Genomic DNA, 26,241 nt, shown 5'->3' on the forward strand with positions numbered 1-26,241 from the left:
TAGAGAAATGACCAGCATGGATAGAATGTTGGGTTTTAGATTAAATAATTATTAAATTCTAATTTGAACTACATTAGGTATGTGTCTAATACCTCAGGACATTATAAAACATGATGCTTTAACTTTTTAAAGGACACATTAAAAGTAAAATCTTAAGTTTCTGACGCCTTTCCTTCAGGAATAAAATCTATACTAGAGGACTGTTTTGCATAAGTTCAAGGTTCTATTTAAATACTTTATTTTAGTATTAAACAGGGTATTATTTTAGTATTTTAGTTTGCCTCTGTTCTGTGTATTTTTAACAGTGAAATTAAATATATTCTTTATGATTTTTTTCCTTTTTAATTATGTACAGTCAAGGCTACATTTCAGAGACCACAATGCTAGTCCTTGGTGCCTTTTGGCGTCAGCTTTTATTAAAGTCAGTGCACGTTCTTGCCATTGTCTTGCAAGGACACTGGTGTTAGTTGTGCCAACTTGGATCCATTTCTGAGGTTTGCTGCAGGAAGCAAAAGACTGAAATTATCATAAAACTAAACCATTCTCTTCCAGATTTTAAAGTATGTCATTAAAACATAACTCAAAAGTGAGAATGGAATTTCAAGAGTCCAGTAGTTTATGACTTATTTGCCATATATATTGCAGATGTTTCATGCCCAGACTCAACAAGCAAACACAGAAAAATGACTGTGTAAAATGGAGGAGCGAGTCATTGACCTTTGGCTAGAAATAGCTAAAGTATGTTCCTCTTGCCATCCTGCCCCACTGTTTGACATAGGTTCTGGAATCAGTTCTACTTTAAATGAAGGCTGACGTCACGCTCAGGTGAGCTCTAAATGGAGCTTTCCCGTTAGAAGACAGTAATGCTGGTGTCTAAAGTGCATTGAATATTTTTATTGATCAACTTGAAGAGAACATGTTAATATAGAAATTTCATATATTGCAGAGTTGGCCAATTGAATATAAAGTGTGTTCTAATAGGATAGTAGGTTTATTTCCCCTCTTTTTTCCCTATAGGCATAATGCAGTGGCTTAAAAGATAAATAAGAACAAGTTTTTCCTTCTAGGGCAGACGTGCTATCCCTAGTTGTTGCAAGTTCACTCTTTGTGTTCAAAAGTTTAATTTTCTATATTCTAGATGATTCATAGAGATTAGCCACAGTTTATTTAACAAACAAAGACACACAGACCAATGGTTGTTGTTTTTTCTTTCAGAAAGAATTCACTTGCTTACTTTTCCTAAAAACATCTTTCCCATTTCATTGAGGCAGATTTGGAAGTCAAACCAGAAACTTCAGGCTCTACTACGATGGAAAGCACTTTGTTGGGGAGAAGCGCTTTGAGTCCATCCACGATCTGGTGACTGATGGATTGATTACTCTCTATATTGAAACCAAGGCAGCAGAATACATTGCCAAGATGACGATAAACCCAATATATGAGCACATAGGATACACAACCTTAAACAGAGAGCCAGCATACCAAAAACATATGCCAGTCCTGAAAGAGACACATGATGATAAAGATTCTACAGGCCAGGATGGGGTATCAGAAAAAAGGGTAAGCTACCATGAAACCACACTGTATCTTCTTCTCTTTGGGGTCCTTATAAGAAAGTCATGATTGCCAGCAGAGACTGACTTCTCCACAGCGCTTTGAAAAGAATACGTGTTTTCCTTAATGTCTAGTGTCAGTGGTCCTGAGCTTTGCATATATCTAATTCTTACTTAGTTAAAATATGTCAGGTGTATTTTTGTGTTCCTGATTATTTCCTGTTTTACCATTTTCACAGTTTTAAAAATATGTTGGGAAAACTCCCTGGTAAAAAAGTTAAGGGGTTCAGTTCAGAAGCATAATTTATGGCGAAGAAAAGCTTGCTATATTACGTAAGAGGTTGGTTATTTTTTGTTTCCTTTAAAGATAATTCCCCATAGGAATAGCTCTGATATTTATAAAATGTGATATATGTTCGTATTTTTAAAAATATTATTAAATTCAGTTTATCAATAACACACTATTTTGATAATCAGGAGGATGTATTTCATTGTGGACTATTAGGAAGTAATTTAATCAGGAAGATTTGCTTTTATTAATTATAAGAGAATTTAAGTTTTCATTTGTCATTTTTAATTATAACATACTTAAGGTTAACATCAGAGCTTTTAATTCCTTGCACTAAGATTATTTTACTTTGAAAATGTCCCTGCTCTCCCCTCCACCCCAAGAAAAAGAGTGAATTTCCTGATGTTTTCTATTGAGTGGGATTTAGTTGGTGGAATTTTATGTATTCTTATTGGAATCATGTTAATTTATTATATTTTTTAGAATCTTCAGTTGCTATATTAAAGAAATGCAGTAGTGTGTAGTGGTTTGAGCTTGGATTCTGTCACAAAATAGATTTGTGCACAGATCTTTCCATTTTCCCAGCTGAGGGAACCTTAGCAAGTTACTTAAGTTTTCTGTGCTTTGATGTGCTTATACGTAAAATTGTAATAATTATCAAGTTGTAAGGACTGATAGAATAAGATAGTATGTGTAAAACAATCACTCAATGCTAGGCACATAGTAAGCACTCAATATGAATTTGGTGATAATGTTGTTGTAACAACTATATCACCTCAAGGCAGCATACTCCTAAAATACTCCAGTTATCTTGGAGTATTCAGGTACAGAATGGAAATTTTAAATGTTCATTGTTCAGTCCAAATTTTAGTTTCTGGCAGGTCTTACTTAGAGTAGCATTTTGTGGCTACAGAGAAAGCAACATCTTAAATTATAGACTATAGAAAATTTGTAGAAAATGGCTTTTCATATACTCATTTGTTCGGAACCATAAATCTTTTTTGGAAGTAACCAGAATTTAGAATCCTAAGTGCATGCTGTATTTAATGTTCTTTTCACTCTCTAGTTCCCATTTTCTCACTTTGGGTTTTTTCCATTCATGACATTTTTCAATAATGCTTATATTTAAATATCTAAAACTGATAATTACATCTTATGCAGATGTGCTTGAATATTCTAAGTCAACATTTGTGAGATATTTAAAAATATGTACATGTGAGTCTTTCAAAGTTGATCAGCCTAATGATAACCTTCGCAGATGTGTTCTCTATATACTTTTCCTCAACAAGAAACTTAAGCTAAAGACACTTAGCTATATAACATTAACTTCCTGGGACCTGGGTGATCCCTCCTACAAAGTAAAAATAATATTCACAAGAGGCAAGAGCCTGAGGTAGATAATGCCTAGAGGACCCTTTTAGCTCTAGAATCCATGATTCCCAATGCATTCTGGCAATATTACATGTCATATAACCTGGATTTTCTCATGCTGATGGCCAGTGATAGCTACATAGAGTGAAACAGTTGGCACTGGAAAATATCTCTATCCAGCAGTACGTAATTAAGAATCATTTTAAAAATTACTCTTTGCTTTAAACTGCATGCATCTTAAGTCTAGTTGACTTAAAATCTACTTACTCAAAAATAGATTTATTTTATTTACAGGTGTCATCCAACAGGACAGGGATGATGACCTGTTGAACAGCTTGAAACATTGATTCCCTGTCACAGTGGATGACATTTGTAAGTAAAGACAATCATGTTTAACTGATTTAAAATACCTATTGACTCAAGTATAGCTTAATAAATATTTTACTGGGTCCTAAATAGCTGAAGCTCTTCCTGTTCATCACTCCTTTTCCTTAGAGGTAAAAAGAATTGTTTTGCAGGAGTTAGTATGCCATGGCAGAAAGGACACTGGTATTGGAATTAAGAGCTGGGTTCTAGTTCTAGGAATTGAACTAGTGTGTCAATTTGGGTACAGTGCTTTACTTCTGTGAGACAGTATTTCTCCACTTTTCATAGGAGGACTTTGGACTAGATGATCTCCAGCGTTGCTGTTATAGTGTATGATACCTCAAGGACTGCAAGTGGTGTAGGAGAGAGATGACACAGGACTAGAAAGAACACTGAAGTGTGGTACTGAAAGGAGAAATGTTTTTAGCTTATCCACCTATTAACTCTATGACCTTGGGATAATCTCCTAGCCTGTCTGGACTTCAGTTTCCTCATATATAAGACAAGAGGTTTTCTATAAAATATTAATTTTTTTGCAGCTGCATAGTATTGCATGGTGTGAATGTCCCACAGCTTTTTTATCCACTCATCTACTGATGAGCACTTTGGCTGTTTCCAGATCTTAGCTATTGTAAATTGCGATGCTATGAACATAGGGGTGCATAAGTTCTTTCTGACTGGTATGGAACTGGAGAGTATTTTGCTAAGTGAAATAAGCCAGTCAGAGAAAGACAGGTACCATATGATCTCACTGATATGTGGACTATAATAAACAAAATAAACTGATAAACAAAATAGATCCAGAGACATAGAAGCATGGAACAGGCTGAGGGATGTCAGAGGGAAGTTGGGGGTGGGGGAGTGGATGGGAAGAGATTAATCAAAGAACTTACATGTTTATATGCATAACCCATGGACACAGACATTGGTATGGGGAAGGCCTGGAGGTGGGGGGATGCAGGGTGGAGGGGATCAATGGGGAAAAAAGGGGATATCTGTAATACTTTCAACAATAAAGATAAATTAAATATATATATATTAGTTTTACAGGATTTTATTAAATACTTACTGGGGGAAAAAGGAGTTCTGTGCTCAAATAGGTTCAACAAAATTAAATCTCTGTTTTTAAAAAAACCTATTTCTTTTCTGTAGGCTTCTTGGCTTTGTTAATAACCTAAGATGCACTATGACTCTCCAGGAGTGCTCCTGGGCTTCCTGAGTCGTTTGCCTCCATTCAGAACATTTTAGAAAAGTAATGTTTCCTGAAACCCACTTTGGGAAATTTTTAACCAGATGATCTCTTAGGGTCTTTCCTTGTTCTAAAATTGAAGGATGAGAATTCCTTATATATATATATATATATATATATTTTCAGTCTTTAGATGTAATTGGGCATCTGAGCTTTTGTGGAAGGTTGGCAAGATGGTTTTATGCCATAAAGGTTTTTTTGCCGCAGGAAGTGAACCCTGAAGATTTGTAGTTGTCCCTAGGAAACCTGGGGCCTATTGTGAGGGGGAAATTTTTCCCCCCAAGTGATGTCTATGTCATTTTCTCATTTGCAATTTAAGTTGCTTCCTCTGCTTGAAATGCCAATTAGAAACGTTAAAAAAATCAAAAAATGTTGAGAGACATTTAATCTTAAAGTTGTAGCATGTTGAAAAATCAGACTCCTGTGCTTCTAAAATAGTTTAACTTTAGCAGCACAGGCTGGCCAAGAGCCTAGCTTTTATTAGTTACTTTTAGAACTGTATTTAAACAGTTTTTCTTCCAAGTAATGAATATAATATGTTTGGTTCAACAGATACTGGACCAATGGCTGAATGCAATAGTTTTTATGATAATTTTACAAAATCATGCTTTAAAAATGTCTCATACAACTGTTAACAATATAAACTGTCAAATAAAAGATATAAAATTTGCATTTCAGAAATTATACTGTGGGTCAGATCTCTGAATCTAGCCAGAACCTCTTTACTTCTGGATGTAGTTGTCCCAGCACAAAACCTCTCTTTCATGTGAGGATGACCTGTGATTGCAAGGGTGTAGAAAACCAATTGGTTGGTTTTATGGAGCTTCACCAAACGAAATAACCTGTATGTGCCTGTGTGTGTATTTTTTTCTTTCCCTGGAAGTTTGAAATGAATGCAGTACTCGGCATATTGTCATATTAATATATTTTTAAGGAATTTCTTTTACATTTAAATCCCATTTTTTAAAGACATCTTTAGGGATCACCAGATTGCATATGTGTTGAAAAGCTTAGTGAAATTTGAAGTTGAAGTGTAACTGGGGCCCCATCAAAAACTGCCATACTGCTGGAATTCTTTCAGTCCCTCCGTAAGTGCCAGGAGTCTCCGTCCCCTGAAACAGCGGAAGGAGCACAGGCAGTTTGGTCTGCTGATTGTCTCTCTCTCACGAAGCAGATCTGCTAAACGTTTTTACTTTGCTGAAAAAATAAGTAGCACATTTTCTGTATCTATATAATCTTGTGTAGAAATCGGCAAGAAGCACATACTTAAACTTACCCATTATAAAAGTAACAATAACAGAGGAGTGGGTGGCATGAAGCAGGCTGCGGAAAACTGTGTTTGACTTCCCAGCCTGCGGAGCCTCTCCTGTCCCTCCGTGCTCCTCCCCAAACTGCTCTGCTCTCGTTCCTAGACCAGCCTTGCCAACATCATCTCTTTGTCCTATAGTCAAATTTAATTGGTCAGAGTGAACAGGCACTTAGAGAACTGCCACATATGCCCAGGGGCAATTATTTGCATTAAAAAGCCAATTTAATAATTTACCAGAAAGACTACACCTTCCATACAGAACTTCTAATAGTGGGTTTGTCCTCTGTAAGCACCCTTCTTAAGAAATCAAGTAGAGTTTTAAAAAAAAAAAGGCTACACGGTCAGTTATAAATATATATTGGTCTATGTGTGTTTTTTCTGTTGTGCTCTTAAGTTCCAGTATGAGTTCTGAGTAATAAGACGAATTTGTTTATATAGACAGCTCATTAAAGACTTCAGAAAATAAAGTGTGATGATATAAAGGCAAAAGAAGGAAAGGGTTTACCCAACTGGAGATTTTTTTTAAGTGTTGATGTGACAGGTGACATCCTATTTAATGTTTTAGTTTCCCACATTTATGTGCTATCTTACCTTTATCTTTTATCTTTTTATGTATTATAAAAACATCGCCTTATTATCTTGAAATACTTTCCTTTTCTGATTTTAGATGTAGAATTTCTCAGGTCATATTTTTTTAGGGAACAATGAGCAACAAAGGAATTATTGGTGTGCAGCAGTGATTGCAAGGCACTGTGACTTGTTGAAGATTTCAGTCCTGTCCTTATGGCCTGCACACTATTTAATCCTCAGTAACGACCTCAGTGAGTTTGGTACACGGTGCGAGAGGATTCTTAAGGATGGGGAGGAGCTTTTCTGCTCTGCTGGGGTCTTGGACCTGAGCCAGGAGCACTCAGCAAGCGAGACCGGGCCAGCTCTCCTCTAATCACTGGCTGTCCCTGGGCCATTCCTCTCGGCATAGAATAGGTTCCACAGCAGGTGTTAATCATGGTCACAGCTGATGGGAAATTAGTGTCCCTGTTCTCTGAGTGTGAACTGTACCACACGGTACCAAGTATCACAATGAGAAAAACTACTATTTTGCTTCCCCTTCGTAGTCTGTTCAGGTGGGAAAAGGCTTTCCTTGTGGCTGTGGCAGGATTCCAGAATTCCCTATGGAACACCGCTAAAGAATTTCTTTTCCGCCTCATTGAGCTCAATAAGCCATTTAGATTTCTCTCCCTTGAAAGTGTGCAGATGCAACCCACTCGAGTCCTGTAGACTAGAGTTCCCCTTTCCCCAGTTCCAGGTGAAGAATGCCATTCTCTGTGTCACAAGCTCCCACGGGTGGACCAGGGGTTGTATACAATTCCTAGAGAAATGGTTATAACTTTTCTCCTTTCTCCCTCATAAAACCTTTTGGAATGTGAGTGAATGAGGGAAATGTTAATACAGGCAGAACCTTGACTTCCTCCTAATTTCTTAAAACTAGATTAACTCATTTGCATATTAATTTTAGTAATTTAGTAATTAATTACTAATTACTTCAGTGCACCTTGACTAGAGTAGGCCCTCTAGTGATCTGGAACTGCTCTCTAAGCAAGCACGCCTCAGGCTCAAAACTCTCTTCATATGACCCGCTTTTGGAGCTCTGCATAGTTCGTTGGCCAAATTCCTTGAGGCTGGGATGACTGGAAGTAGTGGTGCAGAGAAGAGAGTACCAGACTGTGCAAGTGGTAGAGAATTGTAGAAATGCTTTATCTACACTATCTAGATGCCCACGTTAGGCCAATATAGATAAGTGATATTTGTGAACAAGTCCCGTCACGTTACCTAACACTGCTCTTACAGGTAAAAAATGAATCATGTGTTGATGTGTTTAATTAATGAATTCAAGAAAGTTTTTTCCTAATCTTAAAGAAATACATGTTCTTCATAAATAATTTTTAAAATATGAAGTAAAAAAAAAGAAGAGAGGGAATTAGTCATAGGCCCACCATCCAAAGACAACTACAGGGTGTCCCCCAAAAATGTATATACACTTTAACAGCTGATAGCTCAATTTTGAAAATGAAATGTATTTTAATAAACACTGCCTTTATAATTATTCAAAGTGTATATATACATTTTTTGGGAAACCCTATATATGTTAACTTTTTGCTGGATTGGTTTCTTTCTAGTCTTCCTGTATATAGATTATTTTAAACTTTCATATCTTTACTGTACAAGTAATTCATGTTCACTGCTTACAAAAATAATAAAGCAGTGAAAAACAGTAAGAAGATAAAAAATCACATAAATCTCACTTTTGATGGATAACATAACCAATCATACTCTGTTGTTTATCCTTCCAGAGAGAGAGAGAGAGAGAAAGAGGGAACACATTTCTTCTATATAAACTACTTTATAATTTGCTTTACTATTAGGTTATAAAAAAATCTTTCCATGTGAATAAATATATTTCTGCTTTATTTTAAATAGCTGTATAATACATTGTGTTTGTATACAGCAGCTATTTAGCCAATATTATTTATTTGTTTATTCTATAAATATTTAGGGAGTAACTGATTCGGGCTACTGTGTCCAGTACTGGACAAGACAACCATGGATCTTCTTATCAAGCTAAATATACCCAGAATATTAAAAAGAAACTTAAAAATTTTCCTTATTATTTTCAATGATGAAAAAACAGGAGTATACCTAGAGAAGCTCATTTTGTAGTGCAGTCTTATTCTTAATGACCGGTAATCAGTGCTCTCCTGCCTGCTGCTCATGTCATTATTATACAGCTTCCCTAAGTAGTATTTTTAAAAAAACATTAAGTTAAAACTTTTTTTTTTTGCTTAGTTCAGATTACTCGAGTCATTTTAATAGACTTTCTAAATTCAAAATTTTGTTTATTCTTGCAAAATGGCTTTTTCCCCTTCAAGTAAAAGATTTGTTTCCAGGATAGTTAATGCTGTAAAAATCAATATTTCTTTAGCAATAAGGATAACCAAAAATTTAAGTTTATAAGTTCATTAACTTCAGGGATAAATTAAAAGCATATACAGTTGTTTTTCTTGGAATAATCTATATCTTTAAAATCTACAAAGCTTTTACATGAGAGAAACATTTCTGAATTTGTTGAATAGAGAAAGTTATACATTAGCTTAATATGTAATCATAGCCAAGCTTGTGTACCCTTTAGAATTACTCAGTTCTGAATTAATGAAGCTTTTTGAGGGTAAAGGATTTCCATAATTTCCATCTGCAGGGTGCACAGGGGCACTTAGCTGAAACCATTATTTAAAACAGAACTATTTGGTATCATTTGGACATAACATTGTAATTACCAATTATTTCAATGTGAATAGTGAATACCCTTTGTTTCTTGTAGATAAAGGCCCCCCATGCCTTTGCTTAATTAATGAATATGACAGATGCTTTTTTAAATTTTATTTTTCAATTACAGTTAGCATTAAATATTATTTTGTATTTCGGGTGTACAGCATGGTGGTTAGACAATCATATACTTCACAAAGTGTTCCCCCTGATATTTCCATACATAGTTATTCCAATGTTATTGACTATGTTCTCTGTGTGTAGCAGATGCTTTTATTTAGAAGCAGCATCCATAGTTACTGCGAAGGGGTTGATTTTGTTTCATTTTATATACATATATATGGTTTAAATTCATAGTGATATTGGATTATAAACAAGTGTTTTTAATATTTCACTTTTAGTTTCATATAAAAATATTCTTAACTTTTAAATTGAATATTTTCTCTCTCTATGACAATACTTAAATAGCATTGGATCTTTAACATTCGATCTTGTGTTAAGACTCAAAGGGAATTCTGTCTGTAGTCCTATATGCTAGTGTTTGGTCATAGCTTTGGAGCAGTCCACAGCATCTGGTTCAAATGCTTTCTATGCTATTCCTTTTCTCTCTTAATTCCTTATTTTTTTGAGATGTGTTTTCCACAAAGATCCACTTGACTCCTCAAATAGGAGCACTTCAAAAGGAGCTCTTATTAACTCATGATCTCCTGTTTAGCCAACCATTCCCACACCCCTCCCTCCCCTAAAACAACTAGTTTTTTCATTGGGCATCTTCTTGGAACAGTTCTGGATCCTTGTCTTGTGACTTGATATCATTGTTAACATGCCATTAACCTTGCTGGACCTAGGCTGTGAAATGAAGGACTCAGCTTTCATAGATGACATTCAGGTCCCTTCTGGCTGTCACGAGTCACTACCCATAAGTTGTCTTTGTTAACCCTCAAGAGGTTTTCAGAGGTAAGATTCTGTACTCTGAGAACGTACTCTTCTAAGAGGTAGAACAGGCTGAGAACATGCAGATTTAAGTATAGGCTTGGCTCTGCTCTGACTAGGATTGTGTCTTTGAGCCAGTCACATAATTTTCTTTGGCCTCAGAAAATTGAAGGTCTCTTCTAGCTTCCCAGGGTACATTGCTCAAGGTTATAAAACTAAGAATAATAACAAAAATAACTAACAATTATTAGGCCTCCATATGTCAGAAAATATACTAGGTACTTTACCACATTACCTGCTTTACTCTTTATAGCATACTTTTGAGGATAGGTATTATAATACGGGTATCTTTGGAGGTGATAGGTTTATGGTGAGTTATCAAGGGATTCTTGGGGGGTGTTTTAATAGTGCACCTTTATTTTTAAAAATGAAATCAGAGGACAGCCAGACCCTATTACCAAATGCCCCTTGGTGTCATTGTAAAAACTAAACAGTAGACTGTGTTAGTATGTAGCCTAAATGGATCACTGTATTTTGAGTAATTAGATTACTCCAAAGGGAGATGTCAGAACATTCTGGAACTTGTCCTAAGGAAGTTGCAGCATGGCTCAGATGGGGGCTGTCACCCTAGAACTGCAGCTCTTCTGTTCAGTTGTTTAAATAAAGTCTTATTAAATGCTAAAAGCATAAAAAGGTTCCACTTTACAGAATTAGAAAACCTATGATGATTGGATTTTTTAATATTAAAAAAAGAAACACAAAATTTTTCGTGATGCTGTAACTTCATTCTCTAATGGCTACTGTGTTAAGTGCAACCCTCCCTTCTTTACCTTTAAGTACCACAGAAATGTTCAAATTCAAATGGTTTGTTCCTTTCACAATAAAACAACAAAAATGAGAAAGGATTTGTAATTACACGATAGTGTAAATTATATAACTGTGCAGAGCTGTCAGTAATTTAATTCAACATGCGAATTTAAATAGCAGTATACTTAGAGTGAGATCTGGATAAATTTCTTTAAAGTGTTTATAATTGAACCCAGTTGAATAATTAACATAATTCATCTATGTATTAGAATAATGGTAACTAAGATTTATAATATAATAAAGCATGTCACATGTATTATATTTAAGATAAGTCAGCACACTTTTACACTTTCAGCAGTTGACTTAAATTCAGGCTGACATCTTCAGGTTTCCATCCGTTCAGTCTAAGTGCTTATTAGCATTTCACTGTCAAAGCTGAAGCTTACTTAGCTCTTTAAACTGACAAAAGACCTCTGAATTGACAGTCACCTCCTAAATAAACAAGATTTTTTTTAAGGCACTTGAAGTGTTTTTCAAATCAATACTGTAGAGACTATAAGTAAAACTTATTGTAGTGAGTTTCTTATCATTTAGAAGCAAAAAAAGAGAAATGAAGCAAACAACAAAACCCTTTCAGTGTTTTAATAGTTTAACAGTTTGTCATTTTCCCTGATATCTCTCAGAAGCAGGGAAGCCAATAACATGAATAAAGATTTGCATTTATAGCAATAAAAGAAGAAAGATACTACTGATACTACTTTTGAGAAATAAAATAGTGAAGAAAATGAAAAAAGTAACAATGTAAATAAACTTTTGTGAAGTTCTAAAATATGTAGTCAAAAGTAATTTTTGATTGAAGAGCCAAATTGGATCAGTGTTCTCACCAGTGAAGCTTTATATACAGTAGAGACACCTGCAGAAATTTCCATTCAGTAAAATCAACATGAGGCCAGACATATATTAATATATTTGTCTTTCTATATACGTGTGTGTGTATATAGAAAGACAAATACACACACGGGGGAGGGGGAGTCCTGTGGCACAGTAAATGTTACAACTAATGGGTTAGATCAGTGATTCTCAAACTTTGTAGACTCAGAAGCCCTTAACTGACACTTTAAATATTGTTGAAGACCTCAAAGAGATTTTATTTATGTGGGTTATATTTATTGATATATACTATATTAGAAATTAAAACAGATTCTTTAAAATATTAATTCATTTTTTAAAAGAATAAACCCATTACATGTTAATATAATATTATTATTAAGATAATATTTTATGAAACAAATTCGGTTAGAAGAGTGGCATTTTTTACATTTCTGTAAATCTCTTTAAGTATGTCTTACTGCTAAAACAGTTCTCATAAATGCTTTTGCCTTTGATCTGTGGTGATATGTTAATTTGGTTGAAGTATGTGAAGAAAATTTGACCTCATACAAATATGCATTTGGAAAAGAGAGGACTATTTCAATAGCATTTTCAGATAATTGTGGATATTTCTCTTTGATATCACACCAAAACTAGATAAGTGGTAGTTTTCTAAAGGTTACTTGCAATGTAGAATCTGAAACCCTATCAATTAGCAGTTCTTAATTCTGTTACACTAAAATCCTCTGGTCTGTTTTGAACTCTGAATGAATCTTTCAACTATGCATGGTCTGTAACATCATGCACTGGTCATTTGGAAAATATTGGTTCACTGAGTTATATAGGTTTTTAAACATTGACACATTCCCTTATAGGATATCACAATATTACATTTTTAATATAATTTGATCTCATCAGAAAAGTCATTTTAGTAGTGGGAACCTTTCAAGTTCAGTGTGGCAGATACAAATATCCAAAATTCTTATTTTCACTTGAAAGTTTGAATTTTATCATTGACTGTCAGTTGTTTTTTGTAAGATGGTAGGCTCACTTTTTTCATTTTTTAGAAAATGCCAAGTCTGAGTAACCAAAATTTATGTTAGTCGTTCTTCCAAGTAAAAAAATGATATTCCATGGTAAAAAGCAGCTAGGTCATCTAGCAACTCAATATTTTTCCTCAAGAAAACCATCCCTAAAAGCAACCCAGAAACCTATTACATCATTTGGTATGAGGCTCTTTCTCTTTTGGAGAGTTTCTCAGATGTGGAGGTGTAAAACTCTAAATTTAACATAATCTACAGCAGAAAAGAACAGAGGTGACAGAGTTAGGGGGAAAACTGTTGAAATGCGTGACCCACATTAGCTAATTTAGTAGGCTATCGTTTATTAAAATCAGCACCATTGGTATAAAATAATGCTTTAAGTTCTAGATTTTGTGTATCAAAGACTGGCTTCTTCTAAAAATGGAAACAACAAAAAAACATTATTTAACTGATGTCTTAGTTTGATATTTCTAACAGAGAAACACATAATGAAAGCATCCAGTTAAAAAAATCTACAGCTGATCTTGCAGGAGGAGATATTTTAGGCAAGTTATTTTTTTAACATCAAACTTCTTATTTTAATGTCTTCCTTATTAAGACATGCATTTGAAAATAGTTTTATCTTGCAATTTTATAGCAAGTTATGGGTTGGAGTTCTTAGGAAGAAAAAACATCAAACTTGAAATTAGGTTTACTAATGGTAGATTCTGCCCAAATCCCCTTTCCTTCTAACATTTTCTTGCAACTCATCATTACAGGTTTTTATTCATCTATAAGTTTTCATGGCACTTTGCACTATTCCTCCAGTAGTGGTTGTTTTGGTCCTGGGCATTAATTTAAACCACAGTGATTCAACAATCTTTAGAATTGAAAACTGCAGTTTATAAAGCCCAGCATCCTTTATCTTTCAGGTGGCACCTGTTTTCTTAACAGAACAAATGTTTTCAATTCAGTTTCATCCTTTAGTCAAATATGTTGCTAAGATACCTATGTTGTCACAGATTTTCTCTCTAACATGTTTCAGTTCATAGTTGCATACATTTGGCTATCAAATGAGGAAACAGTATTTAAAATGCACTTCTTCCTTGCACCACTGGCCAACCATTACATTTTAAAAAACTGATCTATAAGATACTTTAAAGAATGGTCACTATAAGAAAATGGCCATTTTCTTGGCATTAAATCTATGCTGATAGTATTTTTAGGGCAGGAGGCTGGACTCATTCAGAAGGGCACTTATCTATGTGTGGAGAATTCAGTGAGGCTTACAAATGTGCTATGGACTGGGATGCTTGTCCTTTCAAGACTTAGCATCTGCTTTGTGTTAGGCGATAAGGCTGATATGCTAATAATGACAGCAGTGTCTGTGCATGCTAGGTATTGAAACTATATGCTTTATAGACACTTCGTGCATTCTGTGTGTGTTATCTCTTCCTCCCAGCCACCCTTTCAGGTAGGTACCATCATCATTCCAATTTACAGGTGAACAAACTGAGACTTTTTCTAAGACCCCATAACTAGTAAGTGGAGGTGGTACTCTTTTACAGATAGTCTTTTAACCACTTAACTGTAGATAATACAGCTTCAGTTAAAATTTTTTAAATTGTTTTAGCTCTTTATGGAAAGGGTGGTTAAGCAGATTAAGGAGGATGGTTTATAAACAGCAGTTCCCCGTCTGCATTTTTTCAGCACACTACCCTGTGCTTTGGGCATTTTGAAGGCTTCTGAAGACACCTCCATACTGGAAGGAGAGAGAGATCTGGGGTGGAGAGATGTGTAGGAGTCACCTGTTACAGTCTCAGAAGGACCACGAGAGGAGGAAGCGCTTGGAAGGAGGCATGGAAATAGATTTCATGAATAAATTTAACCTTTGTTAGAAAATGTGACTATTGGGGTTATAATAGGATTGAAAAAAATCCATTACCCATCTAATACTTATCTCAAATATAATTAATCATTAAATATATATGTGTTTAATATCTGGTCCTTGTGAAAATAGCATAGGGTACTGTTCTCTATTTGCCACAATTTCACTAATGCCTAGAACATGGTAGATACTGAATAAAATATTTATTGAATGAAGACTATTTAGGAGAGCCTTGTATTGTATTTACAGATGGTCCCCAACTTACTATGATTTTACTTAACCAGTTTTTCACCTTATGATGGTACAAAAGTGATACCCATTCAACCACTCTGATTTTCACTTTCAGTACAGTGTTCAATAAATTACATGAGATAGTCAACACTTTCTTATAAAATAGGCTTTGTGTTGTATTATTTTGCCCAACCGTAGGCTAACTTAAGTATTCCGAGCACATTTAAGGTAGACTAGGCAAGCTATGATGTTCGGTAGGTTACATATACTAAATGCATTTCAGTTTATAATATTTTCAATTTATGATGGGTTTATCAGGACATAACCCCATTGTAAGTCAAGGAGCATATGTATATACTTTAACGATTTCTGTATTTTCTTTTTTTCAAAAAATATGTTTTTATTGACTTCAGAGAGAGGAAGGGAGAAGGAGAGAGAGAAACATCAGTGATGAGAGAGTCATTGATCAGCTGACTCCTGCACGCCCCCTACTGGGGATCAAGCCCACAATCTGGGCATGGGTCCTGATCGGGAATCAAACTGTGACCTCTTAGTTCATAGGTTGATGTTTAACCATTGAGCCACGCCAGCAGGGCTTTATTTTCTTTTAGTGAATTTGTGAGTATTTATACTTTCTCATGCCACATTTTTAGAACCCCAAATCCTTATTTTTTTGTACTATATTACTTTAAAGATAAAATATATCTTAATTATGTAATTACTCCCGCATTCGCCATTCTGGAATCTCTGTTATAAATATAAGACTTAGTTAATTGTTTACTCATGAGATTGGAGTGGCTTTTCACCTTGTAAATTATGTATGTCTGTTTGGTGAATTTTAATTTTAATGGAAAGCTTAATTACCTGTTTCTAAAGACAGCCTAATTAGTTGCTCAAGAGACTACTCTCTCAATTCCTTGGTTTGGAGGGTAGTTTTGTTGATTTGTTTTTATTTAAGGAACAGGAAAAACCAGCACAAAAACAAAAAAGGCACACAGCTCAGTAGTTCTCCTTAAAGCCCTGGTAGTCGGTTGACAAAGGATCTGCATGTATCTAAGCATGAGCCAACGTATTACTTTACCCACCACCATCAAAATCATGAAAAAGGCTTTTGAAAATGCCAGAAATTAATTACTAAGGCTGACTTCTCTGTATACTGTAAACCATTTGTCATGCTTAGAACTGAATTGGGGGGTGGTCATTGTCAGCTGTAAATGTTTCTGCTGACTGATGGACATGGGTCTTTGTGGCCCTCGTTCTTACGTAAGGCAGGAGTCAGTCTTGCCACATGTTGAGTGATCATATGCCAAGTCGAGGGAAGCACAGAGGAGTGGATAGAGGATAGGGTGTGCAGTCAGGGGGCCAGGTTTCCATCATGGCTTCTTTCCTTAACTATTTAACTTCCTCTGAGCAAATGCCATAGCATCGCTGAATCTTTATTCTGAAAAGCAGGAATGGGGTGATATAGTGACAAAGAGCTTTGTAGAATCTAAAATTCTACACAAGTGCTACTGATTTGGGGGCAGTGTAAGTGCTGGGCCTGTAATTTTTTTAACCAAATGGGAAGAAGAATATAGTAAGGTTCTGGTGAAGTGGGGGTAGAACAGTATTATTAAGGCAGTTACCTCACAGATTATTTCTGGCTGTGCAGTATGTGATAGAATCAGGCCTACTGCTGGAAGGGCTGGAAGGTCTCCCTCAAGGTCACCCAAGCCTGCTCTGTGGAATCTAGATTATGCATTTCCTGCTCCCCAGCAAGGATATGCTGAACCTAAAGATAAAGATGACACATCTTCCTAGAGCATCAGTTTTACTCAGTAATTGATTGAACACATTTTGTATTAAACATTTTTATGTATATGTATATTGTGGGGAGCTTAGGGAGCTACCCCGGGCCCCTGCATACCCTGTTCACTGTGGGTTGCTCTTGGGGACATTTTGGTGTTCCCAAGAAAGGGTAGTGAAATACTAGCCTAAGCTGGCCAGATAGCCTTAAATAACATTTCACTTTATCAACTTAAGATCTTCAGTTGCTTTTGAAGTGATCTCCCATTAACCTACCCTTTGTGGAGGAGAACAGCGGGGTGGATCCCTGTCTGTATTAATGTCACTGAGTTCGCCTTTCATCTTCTCTTCCTCCTCACAGGAAGTTGATTGCAGCCTGCCTTCCTGTGTCTTCTTTTCTAATGTTCTGATTATTTGTGGGCCTGGTCCAGATGCCTCAAATTGCTCTTCAGATGTCGAGTTCCATATGGGACACGGTATATATATGAATCTAATTATCTCATGTGAAGGAGAGCATTCAAGTTAGAGGTTATTAATGTTTTCTCTTAATTTCATTAGGATTCTTTGTACTAAAAGAAATTTCATGAAATAAAATACTGTAGACATATTATGAAAAGTTTATTTTAGAAAATGCCCAGATGCAGTTATTTTTTTAACGTCATTATCTTGATGTAAACCATGCTGTATAGCAGTGTCACCTCTGATTGGTGCAAGTCATCAAAGGCTTCATGGAGAGGGGGTGTTTGCATGGAGCTTAGAGGACTGCATGGTCTACTGCATGTACTGTCTGCTAAACTAGAGATCTACAGGTCTCAGTTACTGTCACTTTTCTTACCATCCACTGTTACTCATTGCTTGCTCTGTCTTACAGTCTATTGCTACTCCTCAAAATGGAAAAGAAAATAACTAGAGAAACTACCTTGAATAGATCAGAGAGAAGAAAACAACTACCCTCAGACTTCATCCAGTGTCCTCATTTAGGTGGATACAGCATAGTGTTGAAGAGCCCAACTCCTACCCACCGCCTGCTAGCTGTGCAGCTTGGGGAACTGGAGGCCTCGGTTCTTTCAACTATAAAATGATAAAATATATGCCTCCTAGGCATTTTTGTGTGGATTTAATGGGACTGTCTATGTAAAGTGTTTAACTGGGTTCCTGGGCCATAAGGACTTAATAATCAATAAATGACAACCGTAATTAATAGGTGCTATAACTCTCTAACACATATATATGGATGAGTGGTATGCATTTGTCTGGAACATCAGAACATTAATATTGGTTCTGAATTTTAGAGTGAGCACTTATGACTTGAGAGCTCTTCAGCAAAATCAGTGCAGAAATGTAGTTGCAGTTATTGAAGGCATAATGGTGACCAAACCCCCCCATTTGAGGGTAGCTGAGCTTTTTTTTTTTACCTGAGCTGTTCTCTTACCTCCTTACTACCCTGGGTAACTGCCCAAGTTGTAGTTAATCCAGTATTTCTTGATAAGGTACAAAAAGTGTTCAGGAGGAACAGTGTGATTCTGCAGAGCCTACCGTAGACTTTGCCTCTCAATAACAAATGTTCACTTTTACCCAACCATGAATTTTCTGGGTGACTACCACTAATACTTGTATGCTTCGTTTGAATTTTAGTTACTACAGCTGAAATACTCAGGGTGACCTATAATAAAGGCCCTGGATCAGAAATACTCAGGAAAAAAAAGTAGAAAGCTACCTGGGTTATATGAGTGATTGCTTTCTTTAACTTAGTAACTTAAATGTTGTGTTAAACATTGCGGAAAAAAATTACTGTTAAATTTGCCTTTGGCGTCTGTTTTTATCTGATGCCTACTGAGAATTGGGTAACTTCTCTTTAGGTTGTACATGACCGAAGAGTCAGTTTTCCTTTTTATTTTTAGTCATCACGTGAGCATCTAGGTCTAAGCTGAAGAGTAATTTAGGTTAGGCCAGGAAAATTCTTTCCATTGTATTTCCTCTCGGAATTTTTTGTCTCATATTAATTACATAAGAGTATATAAATATAGAATAAAATATCCATAGATGTAAATATTAACTTCTGCCTTTAGTTACTTAGAAATGTTTTTAAAAGAATAAACCGTTTTAAAAGAAGGGACTATATACTCAAGTAAATAAAAAAAAATTAGGAGATATTGAGAAAATTATTCACTCAGTATTTCCAATACTTAGCATGGTTTGAGGACCACTTCATGCCCTAATTAAACGAGAATATGCATTGAGCTCATACCCCCTACAGATTATGAAATCTGAGATAAATTGCACTAAGCAAATGGACTGAATCCATTTAAATATAGAGTTTTAGCTTTTTTAAATACAGTGTTATATTAGAATCATAATGGGTTAAACTTAATTACTATAGTATGAGGAAACTGATGGGAGATGTTTAGGGAACCAGTATGAGAAAACAAGGTTCTTATAGCACCTTAGTAAAAAGTATAGGTATTACTCTTAAATGGAGTGGATTTGTGTCTATTACCCAGCCACCCCCTTTCTTTAAAAAAATATATATATTTCCAAAATATTTTTAATGATTTAGTTTTAATTCTTAAATTTATTTTTAATTATAGTGGACATAACAATTTATATTAGTTTTAGATATACAATAGTGATTCAACATTTATACACCTCATGAAATAATCACAATAAGTCTGGTAATCATCTAATACCATACATAGTTATTACGATATTTCCTATGCTATACATTATATCTCCATGACTTACTTTATAACTAGAAGTTTTTCCTATTTAATCTCCTTCCCCTTTTCTGTCCATCTTCCCACCACTCTCCCTTTTGGCAAACATCAGCTTCTTCTCTGTATCTATGCATTTGTTTCTGTTTCGTTTTGTTTGTTCATTTGTTTTGTTTTTTAGATTCCACATATAAGTGAAATCATACAGTATTTGTCTTGTCTGTCTGACTTATTTCACTTAACATAATACTCTCTAGGTCCATCCATATTGTCTCAAATGGTACAATTGCATTCTTTTTTATGGCTGAGCAATATTCCATCGTACATATACATATACATACATATACACATACATACATATACACACCCCCAAATCTTCTTTATCCATTTATCTATCAGTGGACACCTAGGTTGCTTCCATATCTTGGCTACTTAGAAATGTTTTTAAAAGAATAAACCGTTTTATTCTTAGCTATTGTAAACAATGCTGCAATGAACATAGAGGTACATACTGTCTTTTCGAATTATTTTCATTTTCTTCAGATAACTACCCAGAAGTAGAATTGCTGGGTCGTATGGTAGTTCTGTTTTTAATTTTTTGAGGACTCTCTATACTGTTTTCCATAGTGGTTGCACTAGTTTACAATCCCACCAACAGTACAGAGTTCCCGTTTCTCCACATCCTCGCCAACACTTATTTGTTGTCTTTTGATAATAGCCATTCTAATGTGTGAGGTGGTAGCTCATTGTTGTTTTGATTTGCATTTTCCTATTGATTAGTGATATTGAACATCTTTTCATGTGTGTCTATTGGCTATCTGTTTGTCTTTGGAGAAATGTCTTTTCAGGTCCTCTGCCCATTTTTTAATTGGATTGGTTTTTTGATGTTGAGTTTTATGGATATTTAAATATGTTTTGGATATTAACCCCTTATTGGAAATATTTGTCATTATCTTCTCTCATTCAGTAGGTTACCTTTTCATGTTGTTGATGGTTTCTTTCACTGCACAAAAGCTTTTTAGTCAGATGTAGTGTCATTTACTTTTGCTTTTGTTGCCTTAGCCCGAGGAGATATATTCAAAAAATATCACTAAGACCAGTATCAAAGAGTTTACTCTGTGTGTGTGTGTGTGTGTGTGTGTGTGTGTGTGTGTGTGTGTGTGTGTAGGAGTTTTATGGTTTCAGGTCTTAGATTTAAATCTTTAATCCATGTTGAGGTTATTTTTGTATATGGTGTAAGAAAGTGGTCTAATTTTTTTTTTGCATGTACCTGTCCAGTTTTCCCATTACCATTTACTAAAGAAACTGTCTTTTCCCCATTGTATATTCTTGCCTCCTTTGTTATAGATTAATTGACCATATAAGCATGGGTTTATTTCTAGGTTCTCTGTTCTGTTTCATTGACCTTCTTATCTCTTTTTATACCAGTACCATACTGCTTTTATTACTGTAGCTTTGGAGTATAGATTAAAGTCAGGGAGCATGGTGCCTCCAGTTTTGTTCTTCTTTCTCAAGGTTGCTTTGGCTATTCAGGGTCTGTTGTGGTTCCATATAAATTTTAGGATTGTTTGTTCTAATTCTGTGAACAATGTCATTGGTATTTTGATAGGGATTGCATTGAATCTATTGATTGCTCTGGGTAGTATGGGCATTTTAACAATATTAATTCTTCTAATCCATGAGCACCCCAGCACCCCCCTTTCTGCATCAGCAAACATCCAAGGGTCCTTCCTGTAAACACAGTTACGCTATATTTGGGACCTGTGTACATGAATTATTCCCAACGCTCCTGTTATGACCTGGCCTCAAGCTCTGAGTGATGAACATTGGGACTAAGGATTAAAATATGGTTAGATCTCTTTAAGTATAGACCAACAACAGAACAACTCATAATAGGGATACAAAACTGACCACTTCGGGGTGTTAGCAGTATTACATGCATGCTCCTTGTTTTACATGAAAATAGAGATACCTAGTTAAATTCCTTTTCTTGTTCATCAAAATACTTATCAGCTTTTACTTATCTTTCATAAAATTTGCTTTTAGTTAACTAACCTCAGTCCATATGCACAAAGAAGGGTGTAGATCAGCCTTTCGTCATTTACCTGGCAGTGGTGCATTCTTTTTAAAACCTGGTGCTGCATGTTAATTTTCCTTTGCTTTTAATAGAAAACAGTATATTCCATTTTGTAATGATGCATGACTCAGTCATTGCTCATTGTCTTCCCGCTGTGGGTTTTTTTTCCTTGAGCCAGCAAGAAAATCTTACGTGAGAGGAGGAGAAACCGAGACAGAGTTGAGGAACACGGTACTTAAATACTGTCGCTCGCCTCTCATTGGCTCTCTCCTTTCTTACGGAGCCCAGTCCCACCGGCCTCCTGTCAGGGCCCTCCCCCCACCCGCCAGGGCTGCACCGGGTATCTGTTGCTAGAAGCTGGTTGCAGGCAGTATGTAGGCATCTTTCATTCAGAATGGACGTTAATATATTCAGTAGCGAAGAAGGCTTTTAGAAATGTGTCATTTGTCAAAATTGGATGGCTTCTAAAAAGGAACAGAGAGATGCTAAATGTTTTGTATGTTAGCACCGACTCTTTATTTCTGTTCAGACTCAAGTTTTCAGAAGCTTAAATATAGAGCCCTTTAAAAAAAAGGAAGAAGGAAGAATTTTTCTGGTTAGCCGACCTCTTTTTAAGAAGTGCTTCATCATCCCCCACCTCTGCGATGCTCCTCGGCAGCTCTCTGTAGGTTAGGGTTCTGTGTGCTGGCAGAATGCTCATTTGTTAGCTGAATAGAGTTCATCGGCAGACATAGATCAATATAGGTTTTATTTTTTCCTGTGAATTCCAAAAATGCCATCCAAAGAGTCTCGGTCGAGTAGGAAAAGTAATAGAGCTGCAGCTCGCAAATCAAAACAAGAGGGCCGTCAGCAAGATTTATTGATAGCAGCCTTGGGAATGAAACTGGGTTCTCAAAAGTCGTCTGTGACAATCTGGCAACCTCTGAAACTCTTTGCTTATTCGCAGTTGACATCACTTGTTAGAAGAGCAACTCTGAAAGAAAACGAGCAAATTCCAAAATATGAAAAGGTTCACAATTTCAAGGTAAGAATATTTTTTTAACCTTTTCTTGTAAGAAAGGAAATGTACATTACTTGAAATACACAATATTAAGGAATATCTGCTGATGTCTTTTTAAAACTAGGATGACCGGACTAAAATGTTCTTGCTATTTAAGGAATGAAGATGTTTTAAGCATGCTTTTAAGCAGAATAAAGCTAATAGAATCCAACCCCTTTCTCTAATGCTGATTTAGTATTCTGTTTAATCTGTGTATTTCAGTAGTAAAAGTATTGACTGATACTTGAAAGGTCTCATTTAATGATTTTGGCGTTTTTTTTATTTGTGATGCAAATATGTCTGTCTTTTTTCGGGTGTTTTGTGAGAGGATTAGATCTTATCTCTGTTCCTTTTCGGTAAAAAGCTTTGGCTATAAGAGTCATGTGCTGTTGCATCTGGATGGAGCAGATGGTCTGCGTTCCCATAGTTTCTGTCTTCCTCCCCCGTTAGTGAATTGGCCATGATGAAAGGAGACTGCCTGCCGTGGGAATGCTGCGGCCGCTCACACCAGCAGCTTCTTTTCAGTTTCTGAGTATTTGCTTCCACCTTGTGTGTATGTAGTTCTGAATTACTATGTTAATGTGTTTTTACCAACTATACTTTAATCATCTTTCATCAAAATGATGTGTAGTGTTGATTCAAGCTGTGTGTAGATCTTGTCTGTATTTTTAGCATGATATAATGCCTTGAAGTTCAGTCCTTTGCAACCTAATTCAAAGAACATATAATGTGAGGCCATGCGTGAGACCCAGTTACACTTAATGGGTGAGTGGATGCTCTGGCATTTCTATAGTAACTTCCCAATAGTTAAACAACTTTATGAGGAAGTTCTTGAAACATGAATAATTTTAGTTTAGGGTCAATGTCATTAGTTTTGACATTGGAGGTATCTGGTTTCAAAAGATGGTAAAGCTTGAAACCCTGTTCTTACATTTGTTTATTAACTTATTCAACATTCATTCAACAGATAGAATGCACCAGGCTCTGTAGTTGGAAATTTAATTCCAAATTTGCCATTCATCCTTATTTTTAGCAGCAGCATTAATTTTACTCAAATGCTAAATACAAAGCTCCCAATATGCTCTGTTTTTTTCATAGTGAGGAATAGATTATGATATTCAGATCATTTGGGGATGAAAGATAAATTCCACAATGTATGGGCTGTGTAAAGATGTTAATATTTCAAAATAAACGAAATAGCATTTTCTTCTCCCTCTTTAATCTTAAGGCCTCACCTTTCAGCTGGTACCTTTGATTTAAAGTGACACTGAGACCATTTACTATGTGTATTAAGCCTCAACTACATTGTCCGTTTATGAACCTCAACAACACATGCAGGTTACTAAGCCTCAGCTTCTTGCACAATATACAACTTGGTCTTACAGGATTTTTATGAGGAAAATGATCCCAAATAAGTCCTTTTGCAAATACAAAGTTTATGTGCTTGTTAAGTCACAGAAATAGCCATTAAGGTTCCTAAGCAAGAAACTAAGCATACTGCTTAGAAATAGCTGAGGTTTTAAAATATATTGCTAAAGATACACCCTCCGGTGTGTTCATCAGGAACAGACTGACCTATTAAGATGCCATTTTAGTGCTAAGTCAGGTTCACTGTACATGCTTGCTGTCAGTATTGGTTAACGGCAGAGAGTAGGTCTTTCCAAGGATTTGCATAGACAAGCATATATTCTCTATCTTTTGATTGTAGTTCAAGTAATTTCTCCATTTTAATTTAGCACATGGCTTTAATGAGGAAATTTTGTACAGCCAGAAAGTGCTGACCCTGGGACCAGTTGTGACTCTTTGCTTGGTACCCAAACTGTTTTAAAGATACTTGTCTTAAAAAAAAAAAAAAAGCACATTAAAAAGTAGAAGTCTGCTTCCTTCTCTGGAACTAAAAAATTAAAACCAGCTTGAGCATACTATGCTCAGGAAAGAGCTTGTGTTAGTGAGTTGCATTACATATTTTTTAGAGTTGCTAATAGGTCAGAAGCCTCAGAACTTGACTCTTTCCATTGAAATTACTCTTTGTTATTTAAAATATGTTTCTGTAGGGTGGCATTATGAAAAAAGAAAAGGGGGGGTTATACTTGGCTTCCAAGAACATTCCCGAAAGAATTTAGACTCTGTGGCTGAAGCAGTTTTCTCCCACACAGATGTTCACTTAGAAGGTCACTGCTGTGATATGTAAGTGTATACTGTTCAGAGATTTATTGTGGGAAAAACCCTGGGCATTTACATAATAAGGGTTCACGTGGCCTTGCCATTGACTGTTTTCTATGTTGGTAAAGTGTATTCTGCCTAACCGCAAGCCCACTCACCAAAGCCTCGTTTCAGTGTGGTTTTCTTTTTGCTCCTTGAACTGCCTTGTTATGTAACGTTGCTCTGTGGTGTTGAACAGCTGCCAAACCTTTTTCCAGAGAGGGAAGCCAAGAGTGTCCTATACCTTGGTGAAAGCATTCACCAAGGTGAAAGCCAAAAACTAAATAAAAAATCAGCTGGGCCTACTTCCAGACAGGTGTTTGTTTTTAAGATTTTTTGTTTTGTTTTGTTTTGTTTTGTTTTTAAGGAAGAGGAAAGAAATTAAACAAGAATGCTTCCCATTTTGCTGTGTTATGTAACGTGGTCTTTTTTTTCCTGTTGTTTCATAAGGATTTGATAAAGAATTGACTGCAAGAAAGATCATTGTCTCTTTTGGGGGGTTATCATTTTAAAAATAAATGTACCACTTTTTTAAAAAAATGATTAACCTGTAAGTTGTCAACATAACTTAGAGAGGAAATAATTTTAACTGTCTCCTGGATCAACCTCTCCTGGATCAGCCTCTCATTTTAAGAACTGCCCCCATCCTGACACAAGAAAGAGCGAGCAAGCGAGCTCATTTCTGGAGCAGACTTTAAACAAAAAAACCTCTGATATTAAAAGTAAGATGCAGGCACCCCATCAGCAGTGAGTGCACCCACATCTGAGGCTCTCTGGGCAGAATGATAACTGCCCCCGCCCTTGCCCTCAGGAGCTTGCTTATTATTTGTATGACTTTGGCAGATTGCTTCATCTCTCTAAACCTCTGGTTCCACATCAGAAAAATTGAGTTCCAGGTATATGTAGGTACATGGTATTCACTATTTTTGTTACTACAAATTACCCCTAAATGGATAATGTTTCTGAATCCATACCAAGACTCTTTTTCTTGCCCAGTTACAGAGGTCATGATGCAGTTGAGAACCCCGGCATGATTGTGGGGGCCATAAAAAGCTCTAGTTTCTTTCTTAAGCTCCCAGGCAGAGTTAGTTATATAAGAACAGTTGCATTTTCCTGCACCACAGAATATAGTGAAATCCTCAGTATCTCTTTTAGTCCCTCCAAATAAAACTGTTCAGTGTTTCATTTGGTATGTTTAATTCAGATAGCTCTATAAAA

General features: G+C 35.8%; 1 protein-coding gene across 3 annotated transcripts in view; it reads left to right on the forward strand.

Annotated features, from left to right (window-relative positions):
- CHN1 (chimerin 1) overlaps positions 1-26,241 on the forward strand; it is a 126,487-nt gene that overhangs the window by 67,804 nt on the left and 32,442 nt on the right. For all 3 annotated transcript variants that reach the window (XM_087819757.1, XM_087819758.1, XM_016206579.2), the window contains 2 exons: positions 1,272-1,560; positions 22,729-22,806. In XM_087819757.1, the coding sequence (XP_087675883.1) occupies positions 1,272-1,560; positions 22,729-22,806 (367 nt within the window). The remainder of the gene's footprint in view (positions 1-1,271; positions 1,561-22,728; positions 22,807-26,241) is intronic.

Source organism: Miniopterus natalensis, chromosome 8 (genome assembly GCF_054644295.1).
Source record: "Miniopterus natalensis isolate mMinNat1 chromosome 8, mMinNat1.hap1, whole genome shotgun sequence".
NCBI classification, from domain to species: domain Eukaryota; kingdom Metazoa; phylum Chordata; class Mammalia; order Chiroptera; family Miniopteridae; genus Miniopterus; species Miniopterus natalensis.